This window comes from Panthera leo, chromosome A1 (assembly GCF_018350215.1).
Source record: "Panthera leo isolate Ple1 chromosome A1, P.leo_Ple1_pat1.1, whole genome shotgun sequence".
Taxonomy (NCBI): domain Eukaryota; kingdom Metazoa; phylum Chordata; class Mammalia; order Carnivora; family Felidae; genus Panthera; species Panthera leo.
In genome coordinates this window covers 105233802-105261360 of record NC_056679.1, presented here as the reverse complement: position 1 = coordinate 105261360, position 27559 = coordinate 105233802, and the positions used below count along the sequence as shown (strand labels likewise).

Sequence of the window (27559 nt, the reverse complement as noted above, 5' to 3'; positions counted from 1 at the left end):
AGGAGCTTACCCGCTTTATTTCTCCTAGAAGTTTTAAGGTTTTAGGTCTTAGATTTAAATCTTTAATCTACCTTGAGTTGATTTTTGTATTTTGTGTAAGATAAGAGCACAGTTTCATTCTTTTGCATATAGCTGTCCACTTTTCCCAATACCATATATTGAAGAGACTGTCTTTTCCCCATTTTATATTCTGGCTTCTTTGTTATAAATAAACTGACCATATTTATATGGATTATTTCAGGGCTTGCTATTCTGTTCCATTCATCTCTGTGTCTGTTTTTATGCCATTACCATACTGTTTTGATTACTGTATTTTTGTGGAACAGTGTAAAATCAGGGAGCATGATACCTCCAGCTTTGTTCTGCTTTCTTAATATGGTTTTGGCCTTTTGGGGTCTTTTGTGGTTCCATACAAATTTTAGAATTTTTTGTTCTAGTTCTGTGAAAAAAGTCATTGTAATTTTGATTGCATTGAATCTATAGATTGCTTTGAGTAGTAGGAACATTTTAACAATATTAATTCTTCCAATCCGTGAGCGTGAAATATGTCCATTTTTTTGTGTCATATTCAATTTCTTTCATCAGTGTCTTACATCTTTTAGTGTAAAAATCTTTCACTTCTTCGGTTAAATTTATCCCTAGCTATTTTACTCTTTTTGATATGATTGTAAATCAGATTGTTTTCTTGATTTCTCTGTCTGATAGTTCATTATTAGTATGTAGAAATGCAGCATATTTCTATGTATTAACTTTGTATCCTGCAACTTTACTAAATTCATTTACTGGTTCTAACAGTTTTTTGGTTGACTCTTTGGGTGTATCATGTCATCCACAAATAGTTTTACTTAGTCCTTTTCAATCTGCATAGCTTTTATTTCTTTTTTGTGCCTAATTATTGTGGCTAAGACTTTCAATATTCTGTGAGTAACTTTGGGAATGTGGCCATCCTTGTCTTGTTCCTAATCTTAAAGGAAAAGCTTTCAGCTTTTTACTGTTGAGTATGATGTGAGCTATGGTTTGTCATAAATGACCTTTATTATGTTAAGGTACATTCTCCATATCCACTTCATAGAGAATTTTTATCATAAATGAATGTTGAATTTTGTCAAATGCTTTTTCTGCATCTATTGAGATGATCATATGATTTTTATCTTTCATTTTGTTATCTTTTATTCAAATTGGTTTGTGGATTGGAACCATTCTTGCATCCCTAGCTAGAATAAATCTCACTTGATTATGATGTATGATACTTTTAATGTATTGCTGAATTTGTTTTGCTAAAATTTTGCTAAGGATTTTTGTATCTATGTTTATCAGGGATAGTGGCCTATTGTGTGTGTGTGTGTGTGTGTGTGTGTGTGTGTGTAATCTCTGGTTTGGGTATTGGGGTGATCCTGGCCTGCTAAAAGGAGTTTGGAGGCTCTCCCGCCTCTTCAATTTTTTGGAGAGTTTGAGAACAGATAGGTATTAAATCTTTGAATGATCAGTAGAACTCACTAGTGATGCCCTCTGGTCCTGGACTTTTGTTTTGGGGAGGTTTTTGATTATGGATTCACTCTCCTTACTAGTAATTGGCCTCTTCACATTTTCTATTTCTTTATGATTCAGTCTCGAAAGATTGTAACTTTCTAGGAATTTATCCATTTGTTCTAGGTTGTCTAATTTGTTGGCATTTAATTGTTCATAGTAGTCTCTTTATGTTCTTTGTATTTCTGTGATATCAGTTGTAACTTCTCCTTTATCTCTTATTTTATGTATTTGAGCCATCTCTCAATTCTTCTTGGTGAGTCTAGGTAGATTGTCATTTTTGTTTGTCTTTTCAAAGAACTAGCTCTTAGTTTAATTAGTCTTTTCTATTATCATTTTAGTATCCATTTCATTTATTTCCATTCTGATCTTTACTATTTTCTTCCTTCTACTAACTTTGGAGTTTGTTTCTTCTTCTTTTCCTAGTTGTTTTAGGTATAAAATTAAATTGTTAATTTGAGATTTCTTTTGTTTCTTGAGGTAGGCCTGTATTGTATTGCTATGCACTTCCCTCTTAGAACTGCTTTTGCTTTATCCCACAGATTTTGGTGTTAATTTCTCTCTAGGTAGTTTTTTTATTTATCCTTTGATTCTTTTCTATGACCTGGTAGTTGTTCAGTAACATGTTGTTTAATACCCATGTATTTGTAGTTATTCCAGTTTTCTTATAATTGATTTCTAGGTTCATGCCATTGTGGTATGAAAAAAAAATTATTGATATGATTTCAGTCCTTTTGAATTTATTGAGAATTATTTTATGGCCTAAAATGTGATCTATCCTGAAAACGTTCCTTGTACACTTGAGAAAAATGTGTATCCTGTTACTTTTGGATGGACTGTTTTATACATTTATATATTAAGTCCATCTGGTCTAATGTACCATTTAAGGCTGATGTTTATTGTTGATTTTCTGTCTGGATGGTCTATCCATTGATGTAAGTGGGGTGTTAAAACCCCCTACTATTATTGTGTTGCTGGAAATTTTTCCTTTTAGATCTGTTAATATTTGCTTTATATTTTTTGGTGTTTCTATGTTGGGTGTATATATATTCATAAATGGTATATGTTCTTACTGAATTGACCCATTTATCATTATGTAGTGCCTGTCTTTGTCTTTTATTACAGTCTTTTAAAAAGTCTCCTTAGTCTGATATGAGTATAGCTACACCAGATTTCCTTCTGTTTTTATTAACACAACATATATTTTTTCATCCCTTCATTTTCAGTTTCTCTGTGTCTAAAGTGAATCTCTTGTAGGCAGTACACAGATGTGTCTTGTTATTTGCCCATTCAACCCCTCTATGTCTTTTGATTAGAGAATTTAGTCCATTTACATTTAAAGTAATTATTGATAGATATGTACTTACTGCCATTTTGTCAGTTGTTTTCTGGCTGTTTTTGTAGTTCCTCTGTGTTCCTTTCTTCTTTCTCTCTCTCTTCCCTTCTGGTTTGATAGCATTTTTAGTGTTATTTTAGATTCTGTTTTCATTTTCTTTCGTGGATTTACAAATAAGTTTTTGCTTTTTGGTTACTGTGAGTGTTGCATATGTCATCCTATGTATCTAACAGTGTATTTTAAATTAGTAGCAATTTAATTTTAAGCACATCCCAAAACTTTATATTATTGCTTCCTCCACATTTTATGTTTTTGATGTCACTTTTCACAGCTTTTTCTTTTATGTAATGCTTAACTAATTATAATTTTCGTTAATTTTACTACTTTTGTTTTAATCTTCTTAGCAGCTTTATAAGTGGTTAGTCTACTACCTTGACACTATATTACCTTTTCTAGTGAGATTTTTCACTTTTGTATGTTTTCTTGTTTTTAATTAATGCCTTTTCTTTTTAGCTTACAGTAGACCCTTGAATACTTCTTGCAAGGCCAGTTTAATAATGATGAACTCCTTTACCTTTTGCCTGTTGGAAAAAACTATTTCTTCTTCAGATATGAATAATAGCTTTGCTGGGTAGAATATTTTTGGTGAGGAGTTTTTGTTTGTTTGTTTGTTTGTTTGTTTTCCCATCACTTTGATGTCATAAGCCATTTCCTTCTGGCTTGCAAAGTTTCTGCTGAGAAAATTGCTGATAGCCTTATAGGGTTTTCCTTTTCTCTTGACGCTTTTTCAGATTCTGTCTTCATCTTTAACTGTTGGCATTTTTATTTTAATGTGTTTTGGTGTGGCTCTCTTTGGGTTCATTTCATCTGAAACTCTCTGGAATTCCTGTACCTGGATGTCTGTTTCCTTCCTTAGCTTAAGGAAGTTTTTATCTATCATTTATTTCTTCAAATAAGTTTTCTGTCCCTTTCTCTCTTCTCCTTCTGGGACCTCTATAATGGAATGCTATTCTTCATGTTGTTGTGAAGTTCCCTTAAATTATTTTAATTTTTTAAAATTCTTTTGTCTTTTTGGTGCTTTGTTTAGGTGAGGTCCACTACCCTCTCTTATAGCTTACTAATCCATTCTTCTCCTTTATCCAGTCTCCTATCAAATTCCTCTAGTGTATTTTCCCATTCAATTATTGTGTTCTTCAGGTCTGTGACTTCTATTTGGTACTCTATGTTTTCTATTTCTTTGTTGAAGCTCTCACTGCATTCATCCATTCTTTTCCTGAGTTCAGTGAGCATATTTATGACCATTACTTTGAATTCCTTATCAGGTGGATTACTTCTCATTAAGGTCTTTTTCTTTTGTTTGGAACATATTTCCCTGTTTCTTCATTTTGTTTGACCCTTTTGTTTCTTTTTTTTAATGTTTATTTATTTATTTATTTTGAGAGATAGAGCGAGCAGGGGAGGGGCAGAGATAGAAGATGAGAGAGAATCCCAAGCAGGCTCTGCACTGTTGGCATGGAGCCCAACATCAGGCTCGAACCCCATGAGATCATGATCCTGAGCTGAAACCAAGATTCTGATGCTTAACTAACTGAGCCACCCAATCACTCCTACTCTTTGTGTTTATTTCTATGTATGATGCAAAACAGCTACATGTCTCAGCCTTGAAGGGGTGACCTTGTGAAGGTGATGATCCTTCTCCTTCAACCTTGTCGAGCTCTTGGTTGTCTCTTGAACTTTTTGATTCTCTTAACTGCCTGATTTATTCTTGACATACCCCCAGTGTTAGGTGTGTATGAAGACCTGTCAGTGATCCAAGGGGAGGAATCTTATTTAGCACCTAGTTTCGGGTTGATTGGAAGTCAGACCCTTCAGCAGCAGGTTTTAAAGTATGCGACTATATACAGTCCTGTGGGACTGCAATTGTAAACTCTGCTGGCTTCCAGACCAGGAGGTCTAAAGGTGTCCCCCTGGACAAGAGTTGCAAAACTCAGGCCTCCAGACAAGCATTTAAGTCCCTTTCTGAGGTTTTATCAAGCTGTAGTGAGGCCAAGGGGATACCCAAGGATGGTGTCCCTTTGCTTAAATTCCCTGGATATACCTCCTTAGCTCTAGATGAGAAACTTGAAGCCTATTCTTCAGGCTGAAGCTCCAGAGTAAGAAAATAGGCATTTTTCAGGGACGACTGGGGCTGTCTTTCAACCTGCTGTTTGTACAGTGCCCTGAGGATGGTGTCTGACCAGCACTGTCTTTCTGATTGTTACAGTCCCTTGGAGCTCTGGGGCATCAGTCTTCATGTGCCCCAGGTGATCAAGAGGTGTCCCCTGTCTGAACTGCACATACTGTCTGGCTTTAGCATGGCTGCTCGAAAGTGTAGTAGACAGGGCTTCAGAAAGGCAATGGGAAAATGTCTTAACTGCATGCATTTATGGGCTTCAGCAATACAGCAAGGGAGTGCCTTGTCTGTGAGAGTGTGCTAGCTTTAGGCTGGGAATAAGAGAACGGTACAACTGTTTGTGCTTACTACTCCAGCTAGAGGTCAGGGAGCCTGCAACCAACTGTGCTTTCCGGCCTCAGCAAATGTCCCAACTGCTCACCCTTGCCTATACCACTGGGCATAGGAGAATGCACCTGCACTAGCGGGGCATGTGGTACGTGCAACAATGGTGTCCCCAGTGCCTCCATTGCTGAGGGACGTTCCAGCCATCCCCTACCCCTCCAGCCAGTGCCCCTAGGTCAGCAAGTGAATCTGTCTCAGATAGAGGCTAGGTACTTTTCAAGCTATATTTTCATTGGGTCTTGGGGTGAGTGAGACCACATGTGAGCTCTCCAAAAGCAGAACCTCAGTTTCCCATGGCGCTTTGGGACTCTTGGACATCTGCCCTGTTGGTTTTCCAAGCCACATCTACTGGGAGCTCATCTTTCCAGTGCAGATCCCAGGGGCTGGGGTGCCCAATGTGGGACACCAATACCTTGCTCTTCTAGGAGATGTTCCTGTCTGGTGAGATTCTTCCCTATTGTGTTTGTGGCTAGGGGTGCGGGGCTTAGTAGACTGTTTCTGCCTCTCCTACCCACATCATGTGGTCCTTTGATGCTTTGTTATAGAAAGCAGTTCATCTAGTTTTCACATCTTTTCAGAGGGAAATGATCCATATGTAGCTATAGATTGGGTGTCTTTGGGAGGGCCTGAATTCAGGATATTCCTATGCCTCCATCTTGGACCCCTTCCTCCTAAATACTCTTTGTATCTGTCACACTTAGAGATAAAATGTGATATCTAAGTTTTAAAATTTTTACTTTGTTTGTCTTCTATTATTTGGACATATTATTTGACATTTGTAAGTTTGGACAGCTTATTAGATATCTGTATGTCTTAAGACTTTTGTAAATTTTGATATGTGTCCTTTGTCCAATTTCTTTTTAAAGGCTAATTTTTTCCTCATTGATTTATATGTGACCTTAATATTTTAAGGGTATTGTAATAGATGTGACAAATATTTTCTATTACTTACTCTGAATATTTATAAATGCCTCATAAATGGATTGAAATAGTGGTAAGTGGTAAGTTTTCTTACAAGGTAAAGAATTTTCAGAGTCTAAATTAGCTTCTCATTTTTGCATATTATGCATAAATTTGTCCAAGGAGAGAGTCAACTTTTTGAAGAAACGAACTCTAATCAAAACTTGGAGAAATATTTGATTTCTCCAAGCCTCATTAAGTACAGATAACACATCACATTGGTTCACATTATTAGACATATTTTCAAAGAACCAATTGACTCTGATACTTGATCTAACACAAACAGCTCTGCTATTGACATGACGCCCTGGGGCTATTATTCCCAGCCGCAAATGTCAGTTATCAAAACAAATTAAACCAATGTTATCTAATCTGCCTGACGAGATTGAGGGCAGCCAGAGGCCAAGCTTAATCCCCAAGATCCTGAATCCTTTGTGCTTCTTCCTCCTGGATCCCTCTCCCTGTCTCAAGGAGACTTACTTCTTTGGGAAAGGCTAGATTGAGTAGCTGTCCTAGCCCTTTGGGAAGATATTCTCTCTTGGGGAAAATCTGAAGTTTTGAAAAGCATTTTTCTTCAGACTGCAGCAACTGAAGTGTGTTCTCAAAGTCAGACTCATTGATTAGATGGTCCCAAAATACACTTCCCCTTGCCTGTCTTCCTTTGATCTAAACATTCAGGTTTTGGAAGTTGAGCAAATTTTACGTGAAACTTGAGTTTATATAGAATATTAATGCAGAGTAAACCTGGAAGCAAATTAAGTATATGTACTGAATTTGTATCTATTTAAATATATATACATTTAACTTCTGCCCCCTTTTGGTATTTCACAACTTCCTTCTTGCCACACATGCAAACTTCTCAACATTTCCACCCTCACAGAAAATAAAATGTGTCAGCACTACACAGCACAAATTGGCGTGCTTTTCCCAAATAATGCCTGTTGTTTGAAAGTTTTTGCCATTTAAAGGAGCCAAGTGGAGGGAAAAAAAAAATGTCATGGGCATTTGATGAAACAAATTTGCAGACATTCAAATGCTTTAGTTTATAGAGGCCCTTTGCGCCACTGATGCCTCTTGGGGAAATTCTGAAAAACATCCTATCTGTAAACAATCTGTTTCAGTGCCACATGTTTTCTGAATTTCTTTGCCTGCTGACATTTATAAAAACCAAAGGAGCACATTTACATGTGAAAACAGGACCTTTTGTTTCTTATACATTTACTCTATCATAGAAATTAAAATGAAATAGGTCATCCTGCCCAATTGCTTGTGAAGGATCATTTTCTAAAGAACACTTCCTAGTTCTTTGGCCAACCTCATTTTGAACTGCTAACATCTTTTTTGTGGCCTCTGTTCTCAAGTTAAATAGAGCTTATTATTAAAGTAAGAAATTCTAGAACTAATGTTTTCTTTTGCATCTATCTCTAGCATTTCTTTGTATTTTCCTTAGGTTTAATTCTTTATTTTATTTTTTTATTTTTTAATGTTTATTCATTTTTGAGAGACAGAGACAGAGTGCGAGTTGGGGAGGGGCAGAGAGAGGGAGACACAGAATCCGAAGCAGGCTCCAGGCTCTGAGCTGTCAGCACAGAGCCCGATGTGGGGCTCGAACCCACAAACCGTGAGATCATGACCTGAGTCGAAGTCGGATGCCCACAAACCATGAGATCATGACCTGAGTCGAAGTCGGATGCTTAACTCACTGAGCCACCCAGGCTCCCATATTCTTTTTTCTTTCATATCTGGTTTTATAGTGCTCTAATTTTTGTCCATCAAAAAACATTTTTGAAACTTCTTCTAGGCTCATGATGTGATTTTACTTCCTCAGCTTTTGAAGCTGTTTTAAGCCTTGTGTCTTCTTTGACTTAATGGCATAGGAGTGGAAGTAGTGCATCTAAACTCCAATTTACCCCTCCTTCCATTGCTGCCCGCCCAGACCGAAGAAATGCATTCTGAGGGAAGATTCCATCCAGAGGGTCTCTTAATAACTATGACAAATAGAGTGTTGTGAAGAAGTAAATTCTTCACCTAAACAAAATAATAAGCCATTTGCCCACTGCAACTGATAACATGCATAAATTTTAATGATCATCAAATAAAATGAAGTTTTGATCTTTCTTGATAATAACCAAAGGAAAAAATACCTTTTTCACCAGTTATAGGTCTATGATGGTTACCATCATTCTATGCATTGCTAGACCCAAAATCTCTGTTGAAGTTGCTTCTGTGATAGAATTTAGGCTATAGATTTAGGTTAGATGAACTAGAGTTGATTGTCCAGGGACATAGTGGGGATGGGAGCAGGAGAGCATGATATGGATCGGCCCCTCATTTATTGCAAGATGTCAACATGAAAGAAGCTATACGAGAGGTTGACCAATGGCTAAACACTCCAACTAACATCTCACATCCCAGCATCTGGGAGATAGCATCACTCTTGCAGAGTCATGTTAGATACCATCTAGATAACTAGCAGATATTGCTAGAAGTAACATTCAATTTCTTAACTATTTGTGTCCTTTTGTGGGAAAAAGCCAATTTTGTAGATGGACTAAATAGACAACATCGTACTTTATTAAATGCAAACTTTTGCTTCCTTAAAGTCTGCAAACATACATTCATTAAATCTTTTATATGAAGAAAGACTTCTCTGAAGGGGTATCAGAGTCACAGTGACAGTTTCTCTTCACATCTTTTGCTGTGCCCTTAGTGACAGCACAGTAGCTGTTTTGCATTTCTTATGAGTTTCCATTTGCAAAACCTTATTTGTTCCCTTAGACCTATTTTGACTTTTTAGGTTAGGGTCCCTGGGGAGCAGCTTACTGGAGGTGGCTCTTGGGAGCAACACCTCTAAAGGAAAAGAGATGCAGAATGCAACAGCAGCCTCAGAAATTCTATGGGGGCTGTGGATGGGCTCTGGCCTTTCAGAATTGTCCTCTGTCTAAAGAAGGGGACTTGGTCCTGAGGCCCTGACACAACCATTCATTGGATAATGTTGATCCCATGAAGATGGAAGGCCTTAGAGCCTTGGAGCTCCTTTAGCTGAGGGAGATTCCTTGAGAGAGACTCAAGCTTTGAGTCATCATCAAGGCATGATGAACTCAAAATAAAGCCTAGATCTAAATGTAAAACCTAAAACTTTAAGACTGTAGGAAGAAAACAGGAGAAAATATTTGTGACCTCGGGCAAAGAATTTTTAGATAGCGAACGCATGAGCCAAGAGAATACCAAGTGATAAATTAGACTTCGTAAAAATTAATAACTCCTGCCCTTCTAAAGACACGTAAGATTAAGAGTAACCACAGGCTGGAGAAAATAGTTTCAAAACATATATCTGAAAAATTTCTTATCTCTAGAATACATCAAGAGTTCTAATCCAATAATAAGAAACAAAAGAACTTAAACACAAACTAAAGATTTCAGTAGATCCTTCACCAAACAAGACATAAAGATGGCAAATAAGTACATGAAAAGGTACTCGACACCATTAGCTATTAAGGAAATGCAAATTAAAACCACACTGAGATACTACTACTACTACATTAGAAAGGCTAAGACTTAAAAGACTGACCCTACCAAGGTTGGAGAGAATGTGGGTCAACTAAAACTCTCACACACTGCTGGTGGAAATGTAAAATGATGCTATCACTTTGGAAAAACTGTTTGACAGTTTTTAAGAAAGTTAAATTATCATATGATTCAATCACTTCACTCTTAGGTATTCACCCAAGAGAAAAGAAAGCATAGGTCCACACAAAGACTTGTTCATGAATGTTTAAAGCAGCTTTATTTGTAAGAGTCAAACACTGGAAATAACCTAAATGTCAGTCAACAGGTAGAGGGATAGACAAACTGATGGGTTCAATACAGTGGGGTCCTATTCAATAAAAATGAATTATTGATACAGACTACAACATGGATGAATTTCAAAATAATTTTGCTAAGTAAAAGAAGCCAGTAAAAGGGGGTACATACTGTATGATATGTTAATATATCACTCATGCTTTAAATCAACATTTCAAGTGATTTAAAGGAAATCTTCCTATTTATTCTTATCATGAGACCAATATAGAACTGCATTAATATATCACATACTCCATTTACATAAAGCTCAAGGAAATGCAAAATTATAGACAGTGGCATAAGGCATATCAGTGCTTCCTTGAGAATGGTATATAGGCAGGTGTGGAGAAGTGGGTGGGAGGGATTAGAGAGGAGCCTGAGAAACTCCTGAGGGTGATGGGTAGTTTCATTTTCTTGACTGGTTTGTATGTGTATGTCAAATTCAACTTGTACATTTCAAATTTGTCAAGTGCGTTTCAGTAAAAGACAAGAAAGAAAGAAAGAAAGAAAGAAAGAAAGAAAGAAAGAAAGAAAGAAAAGCAAGCAAAGGAAGAGAGAAGGAAAAAAGAGAGGAAGAGAAAGAAGAGGAAAGAAAGAAATCCAAAACAAAAATTTTGACACATCATTTCTCACCTATTAAAGTAGGAAAAATAAATACCTAAATACTCCATTTTCTAGAACATCCACAAATCTTTATATTTAAATATACATAGAGATGCAGTTCTATATTGATCTTATTCTCAGAATAAATAGGAAGATTTCCTTTAAATAACTTGAAAAGTTCATTGCAAACACACGTGATATATTAACAAATAATTTGAAAGTTTTCTCCGCAATGGGAAGGATTTTCTGAAAGCCATTTTAGAATATAAAAATTTAGAAATATCATAATGAGACCAAATACATGCTTCCTGCGAACATAATACTATATCATACCAAGTACTAAAAGAAAAACAGAATTTATACAGTTTGGCACAATTTAAGGCATTGCTTGCCTTTCCCCATTTATCAGATGCAAAATATTTCAGCTCCTTTAAGTTAGTTTTGGAAAGCTGACGTTCTTTGTAGTGTGCTATGAATTTGACCTCACCAATTAAAAATAAAAAAGTGCTTTCATAGTTTCGGCACCTAGAATAATGATTCTTTAATGAAGTCATCGCTAAATTACTACTTGAAAGCCAAATGGTTTCTGAGGTTTTCTAATAAGCTTAGTTTTGCACAATGAGTGAAATACTTCATACATATTCTAGCATTAATGAATTCATACCCACACCCTCACTTGTGGATGTGCCCCTCCACATAACCACTGACATCATATGTTTTACATAATTCATTTCTGTGTGTCACAGTGGGTCAGGAATAGTTCAGAGGGAGAAATTCGGAGCCAGGTATCTGGCTCAGGTCAAGCCTCCTTTCAATATAATTTCTATTTCCTAAACAGTTTCAAATGAGGTTATTTATATGCACTAGCTGTTCTCTGCCAGAAGATCTTAAAATGCAGCAAAGGCAACAGTTTAAATAACATTCTAATCCTCCAACGGGCCCAAAAGAATAAGGTGCAGATAAACAGGGACAGCCTCGCACCTGAGATGGGGATCTAAAGAAAATAACACTGTATTATCCCATAATGTTCCCTCTATCTGGTGAACACAGATTCATTGGTCATTCAACATCTGAAAACTTTCTCAACCTCCCCAAATCTCAATTTCTTAATTTCTCAAGTGTTAATAATAAGAAGAAAGGTATCAATATGATAGTGATGATTCTGAAAACCATGACCATCTGGTGCTGTAGGAATCGGAGGGATAGCATCTGTCCATCACCTAATACCATGCCTGGGGCTCAGTCCATTTGTTCAGTCCAATGGACTCAGACAGTAATGACTGAGTGCTATTTTGGCAGCAGAGACTCTATCCTGGGGACACAGAGATGAATAAACAAAGGCCAGTTGATACTCTAAGGATGCAGTTTACCAGAAGAGTTCAAAAATTAAAGGCGCAGAGAACAGTGTAGTAAAGGCGAATAGGGAACCACCATTTTCAGATAGGTAGCACAGGTTTCATTGCGTTTGGGTGGTCAAGATATCTTCACAGAATTAAACAGGTTTCATCCTTCAATTTCCTTCTCTTCTGTTACAGCAAACTGCAACTATTTTAAAAGAGGCTTCTGATGGGGTACCCGGCTAGCTCAGTCGGTTAAGCCTCCAGCTTCAGCTCAGGCCATGATCTCACAGTTTGTGAGTTCAAGCCCCGCATCTGGCTCTGTGCTGACAGCTCAGAGCCTGGTTCAGCCTGCTTCTGATTCTGTGTCTCCCTCTCTCTCTGCCCCTCCCCCACTCGTGCTCTGTCTGTCTGTCTCTCTCTCTCTCAAAAATAAACATCAAAATAAATTTTAAAGAGGCATCTGAGATCTACTTGCAGTTTGGTTCCTCATGATACATAGCAGAGTCAGTTCTGCTGAGTGACCGTCCAAGAGTTCCGAGATTCGAAAGGGATTGTCTGATGAGGAGACAGCACTAACTGCGGATATCTTATGGCCTTGAGGTCCCTAATTCTAACCTCCTTCAGCTGAATGTATTCTTTTAGAAATGTAGAAACACAGCAGAACACAGCAGAACCAACTACTTTCAACCCTGGGGATCCCAACTGTATTAAATGTAAATTGAAAGAAGTAGATTCTGAACTCCAGGAAGCTAATTGGGAGCCCTGAACAGAAATCCTAAATGTGGTAATTGGCACCTTGTCCTTTTCAGTGTCATATGCAGCCAACTAGAGGGTTACCTCTAGGGTGCTAATTGATTAGCCTTGTTAGAGGGAAAGGCAGTAAACAGAGATTGGTGAGCTGAAGTCTCTCCAAAACTGCAATTTAACTGCTAACCCAAGGGTTCCAAGCAGAGAAAAAAATGTTTTTATACGGTGCCAGTGAGGGATACTTTCTCTGTGGGCAACAGAATTATGAATAGTTCCAATATATACATTTAAAAAACTTCATTATTAGGCTTTTTTTTTTTTTTTGCTAGCTGAAAACACACAATATAAGATTAAATAACAACTACACTCAGAAAGAAGATTTTTAATAAAGTTCATATTCTACCACTCTAGATTGGTCTCCCTTGACTTCTATTTCTTTAACAAAACCCCTCCTGCTGAAAATAATTATGGATTTGAGAGACAAGTTCAGTCTGTCGGGAATCAGGTTAAATGAACGTGACTTAGAAAAGAGATGTTAAAAATAATATAAAAACGGAGGGACAAAACAGAAGAGACTCATAACTATGGAGAACAAACTGAGGGTTGCTGGAGGGGTTGTGGGAGGAGGGATGGCATGGGCTAAATGGATAAGGGGCATTAAGGAATCTACTCCTGAAATCGTTGTTTCACTATATGCTAACTAATTTGGATGTACATTTTAAAAAATAAAAAATAAAATAAAATAAAAGAGATGTTAATGTTTTGGAACAAAAATAACTGCAGGAGTGAGATTCTGGATATACAGTTCATTAGATCATTTGTTCTTAGCTGGGGATGCTGAGATGGGATGGGAGTGGTAGAGGAGAACTGTTGAATCCAGAAAGAAATAGAGAAACCAAAGAGTGAGGTCCCTAGCCCATAGGGGAGCCCATTTGAATGCTGTTATTACCGAATAACTATATTTCCATTTACTTGTGTGACTTCACCCACCATTTTCATATCCCAAACGTCTTATTTGAGGTAGACTATTAAAGTTCATCATCCTCATTTCATGGATTAAAAATAAGATCCTGAGACTTTAAATGACTTGGTTCTTGTCTGGGTTTCAGAATTGTTCTAGAAACATCTATGGTAGAGTCTAGGGGATCCCCTTACTAAAACTGAATCAGGAGTACACAGCTTATTTTTCCTTTAGGGGAAATCCTCAAATTAACATAAAAGTGGAGGACTAGTGTAATGAACTCCCATGTCCCCATCACCCAACCTCAACATTTCTCAACAGCCTGTACTTTGGCTACCCGAGGCTTGGGCAGGTACTAACTGAGGCTCAGGTAAAAAGGACCTGACTATCCCAGGGTGTAACAGAGCTCATAGAAGAGACAAGACCTCAAGGGTCAGAGCTAGGTCTGTCATTTGCTGATTTGTAAGGGTGTGAATTAGAAATATCTGGAAAAGACTGTGATTTAACCCTTAGCCTAAATAAACCAAATAATGTGATTTACCCAATCTGTACCTTGTTTGAATGCCAGAATTTCCTCCTGTATAAGCGAATACTCTGAGGTAACCACGATGTTCATGATATTGGGGGGCCACACCATTGCTCACCTAACTTCCCTACTGCCCAGTAATATCACTTAGCTGGCACTCTACCCACTTTGCCTCATTCTACAAGATAAAGAACACTCCATGTTTTGTTTTTAAGATCTTTACTAATGAAATGTGAAAACAAAACTATGTCAGGAAAATCTCAACATTCATTAGGGAAGTTAAAGTTTCGTTAACTGTAATGCTTAAAACAAAGAAACAAGAAAGAATTTCTGCAAACTTCATTTCTTACCAGTGTCCTGTGTCTTTGTTGTGTATTTGACTCTGAACTTGCAGATGTGGTGCTGAAATAAAATAAGAGTTTAGAATTCCAAAATTTTATTTCAGAAGTGCACACAGTTGTACACACACATATACACCCCACATCAAATAGATCCCTACACTGTGACATTGAAGATAATTGTTCTAAAGTATTTCCTCCAAATGTCAATTTCTGAACATTTCTAAAGGAAATCAAAACTATGGAATGTAAACTTCACTCAAAGAAGATAAAATAGCCTTTAAAGGTTCTCTTGAGAATAAGCAGTCTGAACAGTACAGTCTGTTCTGAAAACCTGCAAAATCTCTTCTTTCAACTAAAAAAAGAAAAAGAAAAAGTGGAAGAAAGCATACTGTCCTGTGGAAACAGCAGACTTGGGGAATTCTTTGTCTCCTACACTGTTCCTCAATCAATCTCTCTTTCTGGGATCATTTCCAGTAGTTTGCAAACATGCTGTTATTTATTGCATCTTGAGGTCTCTTAACCCTTTTCTTTCTGCTTGATTACTCTGACCCCCTTTATAACGAAGCTATATCCTCATTGTCTCTAATTCCTTCCCTCCTTGCAGCTCCATTCACATTCTCCTAAGTACCACCCACATAAATTGCACTTAGTTCATCAGCGATCTCCACATCGCTGTTACTGCTATGATCATTTGTCACATTTCACATTACATGACAGCTTTTGACATGATTCATCACTTCCTCCTTGACATGCTCTTTTCACTTGGCTTCCTAAGGTCCCAAGTTTTCTTCCTGTCCCACTTGCTGCTACTTCTCAGTTTGCTTCAATGGTTCTTTGTCTCTCTCTGAGCTCTCACTTTTGGCATGTTCCCAGTCTTCCTCTCTCCTCTACCCATATCTGCTCCATTGTTGATGTCACCCATCCTCATGGCTTTAAGTTCATCAATATGCCGATCACTGCCAAGGACACATTTCCACACTTCTCCCTCGAATTCGAGATTCATTCGTGTAATTGCTTTCTTGACATCTCCACTGGATGCCTAATAGATATCTCAAGTTTCAACATTTTCAAACCTACCTCCTAATTCTTACCCCCAATCTTCTGCTCACACTCTTCCCCATCTTAGTTGATGATGACAATATCCTTCCACTTGCTCAGGCTGACACCTTGACTCTTTCTGTGTCAGATCCCATAAGCAATTTTAACAGGACACTCTTGGCTCTACAATCAAACTATATCCAGTATCCGACTAACTCTTACCATCTTCTCTTAACACCCTAGTTCAAGCCTCAAGCTACTATCAGCTCTTGCCTGGATTATTGCATGAACCTCCAAGATGGTACTGTCTACATGCTATTTTCAGTACACCTACAATAACGAATATCATTTCACTCCTCTGCTCAAAGTATGGGATCTCATTTCATTCAGAATAAAAGCCAAAACCTGTACAATGGTGTATGAGGCCCTACAGGTCTCACCAAACCACCCTTCCCATGTACTGTAGGACTTCCTACTCCCTCCTTCCCCTTCCCATACAAGTCCACCTTTGCCTCTCTGAATTCATCTGATACTCTCCTCAGTCAGTCATGCTGGCTTCCTTGCTGTTCCTCAACCTTCTCATCTAGGCTCCCATTTCAAGTCCTTCTGCCAGGAACACGTACTCCATACTTGCCTGCTTGGCTCTTTTCCACTCCCTTCTTGTCTTTGTGCAAATATGCTTTCTCGCTGAGGCCTCCCATATGTGCCTCCTTAAAATTGACCTCCACCTTCTCTCCATCCTCATCACCTTGTTTAATTTTTCTTTGCTGTACTCACCACCTTCTACCATCCTGTGGAACTTGTTTGTTTATTATATTTATTGTGCCTCCTCCCACTTGAAAGTACAGAGTTCTTGAAGATAGAGAATTTTTTTCTAGTTTGTTACCCTGTCTTTAGCATCTTGAACAAGACTAGAATGGTCCATAAATATTTATTTATGAATGAATGAATCCATGGATGATTTAGTAAATATCTAGTCTTAATAAGTCTTGTTCTTCTGCTGTCAACCAATAAGCCTTACTTTAAAATCCTAGGGTACTTTTATTATTTTCTGTCCTACTCTCTCCCTCGCGAATGTGTTATTTTTTTCCATGTTATTGTGCAGGTCTCTCACTTTTCAAAACCATATAAAACCATTTAAAATGTTCGTGAAGTAATCAGTGACAATTGAGCAAAGTTAATTAGATTCCCACTCAGTGGAAGGACACACTGGGGTTTTGAGAGATGTAATTGCTCTTCTCACATCATATCTAATCAGCAAAAACCAGTATTTTGGTGCTTTGTACTTGACAGTATCTCTTTATCATGAAATGGAAAACAAAGTTTTGCCATCGTATTGCCGGGCAAAGCAACAAATGGTTTTGAAGGACCTTAATAAACTGCCCCCTCTTACCATCTAATTTTATCATCTATCAGTGGATCTTGCAAAAATGCCACTTTCATCAAACTGTACTGCTCAATACTTCCAGAATATATGTTTATCCTTTTCATTGGTTGTTTCCTCAGACAAGAAATGCTCTTACTCTCTTCTCTGTTTGTGAAAATCTTACCTGTTCTTCATTCCATGACTCAAATTCTGGCTCTTCCTGACGGACGCTTCTTTGATCCTACCAATCAAAACTGTTTCTTGCCCCTGTGTCCACAAGCAGTATTTGGATATCTGTCTCTTCAAACCCTGATGCCATTTAATCATGTAAATAATTATTTGTCTACCTACGTTTTTGTACATCTCAGTGACATCTCCTAGAGGACAAGGAATATCCTTGTTTATTTTCATTCACCCAATGATATACCAAGCAAGAAATTAATAGTTGGTCATGGAATGAAGCCAAAAAAATAACAAAAACAAAAACAAAAACAAACAAACAAACAAACAAACAAAACATTGTGGGTGCAGTACCCTTAAGTGCATCTTCAGATGTACAACAAATGTTCAAGTGAAACCACCTTCTTTTAATAATGCCTGAAGCAAAACTACTGATTTAAAAGTGAAGGAGCTTTGGCTGCCTGACAATAATATTTAAAGGTCATGAGTCATGGCCTCAGAGTAACCATAGCTACTCGGCATACACAGCACAAGTCATGTTTATAACATAATTCAGGAGAAAAAAAGCTTTAGAAAGCCTATTAGCCTTGAGAGAAAACAAATTAGAATTAACAAATGTATTTATGAAGCTTGTTTTTATTGCACTGGTTTTGTTTTACTTCAGGGTTCATGGAAAAACTGAGAAAATTCTTTAAATTTCTATCAGCAGGGAGTATTAATATGACATTTCGGCTTTACAGTAATTTTTTTTCTTAGTAATTGATGAGAAGTTAAGTATTTCCTTCCTTTAAGTGAAATATCTATCTGTTGTCCAAACTTTGTACACTGTTTGTTTGTGTTGGAGTAGTAATCAGTTACCACTTAGTCCGTGTGATGAACAGATGTTGATAAAACTGGTTTGGAAACAGCTATTGAGCAGCCGAATCTTATGGGGAAGAATTTCCTGGGAAAATGCCTTTTTTTAGTCCCTGGGTTAATTGCATCCAAGGCCTAACCTTCTTTTCTCAGACAAGCAGAGAAGCAAATTCCCATTTGATGTCTATAAACTATAGACAGGATTTCCCCCAAGGGCCTGAGAAGAAGAGGGAAGAGAGAAGTAGGGCAGACGACCAGGCACATGTGACCATTTTGCTCCTGCTTAGAAGTGAAGAAGCTGGACTGAACCCATCTAAGGGTTAACCAAGGTAGCATGCCCTCAGCTGTGTCCTATATCAAAGCCCTGCTCTCTACTTGCACAGAACACTCAGTTCCATATACCAGGAGAACAAAAACACCAATGATAATTTGCAGTGAGAGCAAAGTCCTGCTTTTCACTTGGTTTCCCTGCTGGTTGTACACTTGGCTGTTCATTTCAAAGTTGTTAATCACAGGGCATTTTCTCTTCAGTCGGTAACATTATGTTCACCTCTCCTATTGTCAGCACATTGACATATTGTCTCTTTAGGTGCTGTGTTCAGGGAAATTAAAAGAACATAGGTGTTTGATAAATTTCATTTTCTTTAGCAGACAAAAGACTCCCTCCTCCCAAAGATTGTTCATCTTTTGAAGGTCACAGAACTTCTGCACCTAGAAAAAACATTTCACATGAAGTTTGGGGGGATTTGTGAATATCCCACAGCATCTGTGGTCCATAGACCCAAGGTTAAAAACAAATAAAAACAAGACCCACACCTTTCATGCAATAAAAATACATTTTAAAGCCTAAGCAGTACTACAGTTACATGTGTACATATCACAGGACACCATGCTCCACAGTCCACCTCTTTCTTCAGAGGAGGTGTGGTCGTCTCCTATGCTAGGCTTAAAAGAAAATGCTAATTGACAAGGTATTTCTATATCTGAAGGGAAAATGAGTAATGTCCCAACATGCAGATTTTCCAGTGATTAACTGTAGATCAGTTATAAAGGTAAATTTTACTTCCATATGTGTTGCCAGAGTTGGTTTGGGTTTTTATTTGAGGAGCATTGGAATGACCTAGCTTCTTTTGTGGATATCTCCTGGCAAGGGAGCAGTGAAGGTGACATTTCATTACAGCGGTTCTCAGCCTTTCCCTTCAATGCCAATAAAATGGTTGGGGTGCGTATGTGATTCTGAGAAGAGCAAGTAAGGGACATTTTATTCATTCAACAAATATTTATTGAACAACTATTGTGTGTCAGACCCTGCCCTATGAAAGCACCATTCAAAGAAAGGGGTCATTTCCCTGGAACAGGTGAAAAGACTGTTTGATATTTTTCCCCAGGCTTTAAAGAAAGGTTTCCTTTGAAGCACTGGGTAAGGTCCACTCTATCTAGAAATTTCCAAGAATTCTTTGGGACAGAAGGAGCTGGGAACTCACCTGCTTCTCCCTGGGGTTTCATACCCTGGGGCCACAGATTTCTTGCTGTAACATTCTCCCATCTCGTCAGGGTCACTGGGATACCCTGTTCATGGGACAGACATCAACTATCTCCATGCCTTAGTTTCAGAATCCCTGTTACTGCTCTACTGTTTCCTGTTGCTAGGCAACCACAATGGCTGCGGGAAGAACAGTTAACTTCCCAAAGGAAAAAAAAAAAAAAAAAAACTCAATTACAAAGCCACAGTAACCCCTCACAACATTTCACAAATCAGATCCAGGCATGAGTATTCCTGAGGAATCACCACATATTCATCATTTCTGGAAAACACATTCAAAGTGGGCCAGAAGCAGTGGTTTTGTGCTCAAGCCGTGGCCTGTTTGCATCTAGAACCAGTGCTAACGGTCACACTGCTTGTCTAAGAGGGGTGCATACACAGAAACGGATTGGTTTACAGGCTAGCAGTAGTTTTGGCACAGACTACCCCCAGCTTGTGATGATATTCTTTACCTGGGACCCATAGACCCCAGACAGAAGATCCCACCTGGCCACGTCCTAACTAAGGCTTCTTTCCTGATGCAGGATTGCAGAGGTGGTAATGGCATTCTGCTCACTGTCATAGCTCATCTGCACCACTGCTCCTTCTTTCCTTTGCTTATCTAAAGGCAAGAGCCATTTTCTCCCAGGCAGTTGTTACATCTCTCCCTGGATGTATTTGTGGACCCTGGTTAGCGCGTATTCTTACTTACTCCTCTTACTGCTCTGGCAGGAAGTACATGTAGGACTTCGGCAGTCTAATGATCCGAATCACTTCGGGGTTTGGATCCCTTATGTCCTAGGCTTACCCAAACCTCATCACACAGCCCATCTCAAAATAACAGACTGCAGTTTTTCCAATCACAGAATTTGTTTCTAGAGATAGAGCAAATTAGATCAAATGACTGCAATAGTAGTGAAGATAGTTGGACTTACTAGCTAAAAAGTGTAACTATGAGCAAAATTATAAACTATGGAGCTATGGGTGCTCTGGGTGGAAAAATCACCACTAACTAGGTAGGGTGTGGAAATACAAAGATTGGGTATTGGCTTTGTATCCAGTGTATAAGCCTATGTGGAATATAGAAAATCTTACCTTTCTCTTTACACCTTGGGGTTTTTATTTACAGAGGACTTGCTTGAGTTGTTTCTGTCATCCCTTCCAACTCTAATATCCTGTTATGTTCCCTTAGCCTATCATATTAAAAAAAAAAACCCACAAGGTGGATTATATTTAAGTGCACTTTAGAGGAATGTGCAGATGTTCAACACGTAGTTGGTTCATACCAGTTTATGAAAAGAAGGTCATCTCAGTAATGGCTGGTGAAAGGCAGTGTAAGCACTAATTATTTATAATGGTTATTAATCTTATCTTACATCTCACTGATCAAAAAGAGAGGTGGGGAGATATGGCTGGTACAAAAACAGTCTTTCGAAAAGTCCTTGAAAAACAAAGTGACTTTTCCACTATTAATCCTCCGTAAATGAATATTATCAGAGAAGGATTTCGGAAGGAGGTGGTGAAGAACTTAGCAGGTTTATTGAAGACATATCGGTCTGCAGAATTCTTGTGAACAAGCTAAGTATCAACAACAACAAAATGATCCTGGTTTTTATGATTAAGTTAAGGAAAAGTCCCTATGCATGAAAGTCCTTGAAATGGTCTCATTTTTAAAAGCTGGACTGAATTTTAAGAAAAACTATGATTTGCCCTCTAGTTTCAAGGAAAAAAAGGAGTGTTTTAACAAAACTTCTAGAAATGTATATAAATCATTCGTGCTCCCACCAGCAACAATATTTTAAACTAAAAAAAACTAGAAGCTCCTCAGGGCTCTTATAGACTACTACAGACCTTTTTAAAAGTCACTTTGTGATCCGTCAAAAATGCATCTTTCCCTAGAATCAGAAATCATATATACGCATACAACAAGAAGGCATCTTAATGCTTATACATACTTTATGTGCTCTTGTGCTACCGCTTATCAGGAAGCCTTCTACAGCTTTGATGCATAAGTGCCAGTAAGACCAGAGAGGAGGGCAGAAGAGGAAACAGCAATGAGGAAAGAGCTCGAACAGATAGTGATACAGAAGTGGTGTAGCTGTAGAGCGGAAAGAAAGCCACCATGGAGGTCTTTACAGTCCCTGCTGGGGATATAGCCCTTTGGCCTTCATCATTCCACTCACTTTTAACTGTTTATTCACTTGTTTGCCACATATTTTTTTTGAAAACCCATTGTCTGCTAGAAATGGTGCTAGGCATAAATGAAACTGATACTGTCCATGTTCTCATGGAGCTGATCATTCTATCAAGGTTATGGTTCTAGTAGGCATGAATGTCCTATTGGGAAAAGAGTAGAGGAAGCAGATCTTAGATTTCCAAAGGGTTCTTCTGACTGAACAGATCCCAGGCATCCAAATGAATAAACAAAGGAAAGCAAACAGAAATACCTCATAGTTATTCCTCTTCCAGTGATACAATCCTGTGGAGATAAATGACCGCTTTCACAGAGCTGACCCAGGGAGGTTCACTAAGCTTTCACCTTGGGTGTTGGACTCAAGGTGACTGTGCCGATGTCTGAGAGTCTGGGTGTGTCTTTGTTAGGAGAAGACAAGGGGAGAGGAGAAGATGAGACAGAAACCAAAGGAACATCACAGAAACAAGTACACATCAATCCATGAACCAGAACAACCAAAGCATCTTTCTACTGATTGCAAAGGCTTTCCTTTGTTTCTCTCAAGAATTATCCAGCTCTCTTGTCATTGTTTTTTGTGACCTCTTCACTGTTTGCTGATTGCTTGACACAGTGGGTCTAATTATCTCTAGGCATCCAACCTGTTTTAATGGAGGGGAAAGTTTATCTGTGTGAGCGGAAAGACTCACCTACCAATTGGTCCTAAAGTCTTTCCTCAGGAAACACAAGAATAAGTTTGAAAGCTGTTCAATGGTGAGTAGGAGTGTAAACTTTTCATTTATGGCTTTTTTTTATGGCAGGAAGTAAACATTCCTTTTTCTTCCTTACAGTTCGGTACTGCAGTAAGCATTTGTCATTTGGGGATCCCAAATAGTGTCAGGTTTCCCTGTGGGATTGCCTTTCTCCTCTCACATTCAGTTGTAAAAAGACAGTAAATTCAGGCAATCAGCCCCCAACATAGAACCCAAGACAAGGCAGGCCCTGTCCAGGCAAAGGGTCTGCAATCGGCTCTTTGGCAACTTGATCCTGAGACTTTGAATCTCAAACAGGTGATACCAGAATGAAAGAAACCACTGAATTTCTAGTTATCCATTTACTTATTTATCCCACAAAGATGTCCTGAGAGTATGCTCTGTGACAGGCATTTTTCTAGATGCTGGTGATACAGTACTAAGAAAGACAAAGTTGCTGTTCTTCTTAGTTTCGTATTTCAGTTGGTGAAGGTAACCAAACAAATGAAGAAGATATTTTCAGATTGGGACAAGCAGTGTAGAGAAGATGAAACAAGAAAATATGACCAAGAGCAGGAAGTAATGTAAGAATGAGATAGAAAGGAGGAAAAGGAACCAGCCTAGGGACACTTGCAGGGTAGAGTGTTCTAGCCAATGGTTTAGTCCCATCATCATAGAAATTTACTAAGTAGTAACATTAAAAAATAAGAAAACCTCTCTTGATCTAATATCTTTCTGTGCTTCCCTTCATAGAAAAATTCATCAAAAACAGTCATTTATTTTTCTATCCCTCTCTAATGTCCTCCAACCAAAGGTTCATAGACTCTGCTGAAATGACTTTCATTCAGGTCACCACCCACCTCCATCTCGTCACCTCCCTTAAATAGCTACATTCTGACTTGGATTGTCCTTAGTATGAGTCCTGATTCCTAGTGTCTGGAATGGCCCTTTATTGCTACCCATTCCTAACCCTAACTGCAGCCTCGGCTGATTTCATGAGCCCTAGTAAAATACCAATTAATTCCCTTTCTCTTTTCTTAGCCAGAATTGGCTTCTATTGCTTCCAACCAATAAAAACCTAATCTTTGCATTTACATTTTTCTTTTCTTTTCTTTTTTTTTTGGATTTTTACTAGGAAACCCAATTGTTTAACTTACAGCACAATCCTCATTTATTCTTTTGCTTACATTCATTGCTTTCCTTACAATCCTTCATGTTTTTCTCATGCTTTGCTATTCTAGGCTCTGTAGAATCAATGACCTTTGTGTCTGTATTAAAATTTCTTAGAGATTTGTTAGCACTAAAAGTAAATATAATGTATCCAAACATTATATTTTCTTTAGTTAACAATTTTCTTATACTTCCCATAAAAATTTAGTCACGAGTCAGTAAAAGCAAACAAGGTGACAGTAGGGAAACCTAAGAAGGCTTGTATCAGAAAAGCCATCTTCATCAGGATTTTCTCCTGGCTCACAGTCAAATGGATAGCCATGTTTTGGTGGATATTGTACTCTGAAGGATACTTTCAGTTATACGTACCGGAAGAGGGAACTCATAGGAGTTAACTCATAAGGGAATTTGCACACTCATGTGACTAGAAAGTCCAGAGGTTAAATGTTCTTCAAGATCAATCAGTGATGTTATCAGCACACAGTATGTTTCCATCTCGCGAGTCTTTTATTAACTGCCTTGGCCTCTTCTGAGGGCTTGTTTTCTTCATGGGCAGAGAACGGCTTCCAGTAGTGACTGGGACTTGAGGTGACTTTGTGTCCACTGCTGAGGTGACAAAAGTCCAATGTTTTGTTCTCACTGGGAAATTTGAAATAGCTGGATCACTATGGCTGGAGAAATGTTTGGGGTTTTTGTTTGTTTTCCCCAGGTACCACTGGGAAAATATTGATTAGCTTAAATACAAACTCTATGTTCTCCCCCAAACCAAGCACTGTCGCGGTGGAAAAAAGATCTCTTAGAACCCATCCTTAGAACTGGGAGTAGGATCAGTGCCTTTCAGATTCCATGAGTACTACATAGTAGGGAAGTGTGGTAGATTTTTGAGGGCCTCTAACACTACTCAATGCAGGTGTACCTTTGCCTATAATTGGTATATAATTCACATATGTATTTCTTATTTTATGATGGATTAATAATAATCACATCTTACTAATATAGGGTATTTCCATATAAGTGCTTTTTTACATATTGTTTTTCATATGATCTAGACTAGGAAAATATTCAGCAAGATTGATTTACTATTATAACACTTAAGATCATTATTTCTGTATAGTTTTACTATTTCTTGGTAAAGTATATACCAGCAAGGGAAACAAAATGTTAAAGAAAAGGTAAGGAAAATACTTAAAACTCTGATATGAAATATAATTGGAGAATCACAGTCTTAAAACTATGAAGTTTAGCAGTAATCACCTACTGGTGATTTATATATAATTTATATATATATTAACTGGTGATTTATATATAATGTATATATATATAATTTATATATATAATTTATATATAATTATATACAAACTGGTGGTTTACATATAATTTATTTTTAGAATATATTTATATTTAAAATACTTTGTACTCACTAATCTAAGTACATTCAGAGAATTACAAATCACCTTGTAGCTATGGCTTAGAAATTATTTTGAAATTTTTGTATGTAATAATGTGTTTATTTAACTTAGAAGAGACACCCATCTTAATCTCTCTATCCCAAAGAATGATGAACATTCATGTTTACCTTCATAAACCAGTGACAAATCAAAACATCTTGATCAGCCTGAAAATTCACTGAAATCTTCCTTCATATTCTTTCATACTTCAGTGTAGTTCATTTCATTAGTTATTCCTTTATTTTTTCAAGTATTCACTGAATTCATTCACTTGAGTATTTCCTCTGCACCAGGCTCTCCACCCAGCACTAAATATGTATTTGTGTGTGTGTGTGTGTGTGTGTGGGTGTGTGTGTGTGTTGCTTGCACAAATGGACAAGGATTTTGAAAGGTTTCTATAACCTTTCTGAAGTACATAGAACATTGAAGGAGAGATCAGAAGATTCAGTTGGGATAAAGACAGGAGAGAACAGACGTGTGATAAAAGTTCACCTATTTCCTTTACCAAAGTGCTAATACTAGGCCACTGAATAACAGGAAAGAGTTCTCAACAACTCCATATACCAGAGTCTGAACTTGACAAACAAGTCACATCTTTAACCCATAGGTCATATCTTCATCATTGTCCTTCACTAAGAAGACAGCACTTTGGAACTTGATGTGAACCTGAGTTGAAAGCAAATGACAAGTAGGAAAGACAGTCAGCTCCATTGGTACTTGTTCAATGCAGGGGACAGAAGATTTTGCTGTCCTAGAAGTAGGAATCAGCATGAGACATCAGTGTGGCGTGTGGGGAATAAGCTTAGAAATTCCCTGAGCTTATACCAATGGATTAACAAGGCATAAAGAAATTCAAAGCCATAGGATGCTCACACCTGAGTTTGGGTAAACGAGATTGGCACCCCAAGAACACTGAGGTGCAAAGGCACTAAAAATAGAAAGGTGCAGAGCCCCCACAATAGAGAGAGAGGGGCAAAGGCCCCAAAATAAGGGCACAAAGCTGCCCAATACATAGGTATATGAAACAAACAAGATTAGATATTCAGGGTGGAATCACCCCCAATTTAGTACTATAGCAGAAAGCTGCTTTCAACAGGAAGAAAGGACCAAGTTAGGTAAACAGGTAAATTGGGCTATAGACCGCTGAGTTGCAGGTGAAGCAGCCCAGAGCTGGGATGATTAACAAAAGAAAGGTGCGTTGTTAACTCTGAGGTTATTTCCCCTACCTGTTTCATCCCCTAGGCTAGCTAAGATAAACAGGGGTGGTGCCTCATGTCTTCTGTAAACAACCTTCTGCCAGACTGCCCAGCATCAGGATTTTGTTCTGTATTAACCCAAACCCCTAACCCTGAATATCTTTAAGACCGTCTTTCCCTCATGTCCACAGGTTAATGTTCACAGATTCATTGTCTCTTTGTGCATATCCATTGCCATGTTTGTAAGGCTTCTTATCCTAACAAAAATGGGCAAGTATCCTTATTTGGGGCTCTTGTCTTTTCCCAGACATTAACCATCTCTCGTTTCTCATCCTGAGTCCCGCTCTTTTGCTACACAAGAGAGAACTTTAGACCCAGAGTCTATGACACTGGTGGAGAAATGATTCCTCTTAGAATCTGCTCATTTTTGTCAGCATCAGGCTGTATTTGATTCATAGACAACTTAGGAAAATTTTCAAAAGTTCAGGTAATCCTGAATGACTAAAAAGTCTTGAGAAATGTATTTATGGTTTTAATTTGGGGGAAGAAAAGAATTATTAACTGCAATCTAAGCCAAAGAGAAAAAATTTGAAACTTAAGATGTTGAATGTGTGACAGTTCAGAAACAAGAAAAGAATTCTTTAAATAGTCCAACTCAAAAAAATCAGTTTTGTCATTGTTCTTAGCATTAAGTAGGAGCACTCCACCTATACCACACAGGGAAAAAAAAGCTCACCGTCTGCCAGACACATCTCAACCAGTGAATTATTGCTTGTCCTTGTAAGACATTGATGATTATTTTATTATTCTATGAGAAGGTTTGTGAGATACTTGCTAAATCTAAAAGCAATTCAGCAATTTAGAAGTGGGTAAGATAGAGCTACCTACCCACCTTCAATATGTTGAAAGATTATTTGGGCCATTCTGACTTGCATTAGCAAAAGAAGTTACATGAATAGTAAATCTGAAGATTGGGTAGAAATTATAAATAAGAGAAAGAAGATAATTTAAGAGAAGGGAAGATGAAAAGCATAATTAAGTGCATTCTTTTTTTAAAAAAATTTTTAGGTATTTATTAGAGAGAGAGAGTGTGCGTGCACAAGTGGGGGAGGGGACAGAGA

General features: G+C 37.9%; 1 protein-coding gene across 1 annotated transcript in view; it reads right to left on the bottom strand.

Moving 5' to 3' along the window:
- The window catches only part of CCDC192 (coiled-coil domain containing 192), a 213125-nt gene extending 192594 nt beyond the window's left edge, over positions 1 to 20531 (bottom strand). The window contains exons 1-2 of the mRNA XM_042934254.1: positions 19665 to 20531; positions 14751 to 14802 (exon numbers count right to left, since the gene is read on the bottom strand). Of these exons, the coding sequence (XP_042790188.1) occupies positions 14751 to 14802; positions 19665 to 19726 (114 nt within the window). The 5' untranslated portion in view covers positions 19727 to 20531. The remainder of the gene's footprint in view (positions 1 to 14750; positions 14803 to 19664) is intronic.
- Positions 20532 to 27559: the final 7028 nt, after the last annotated feature.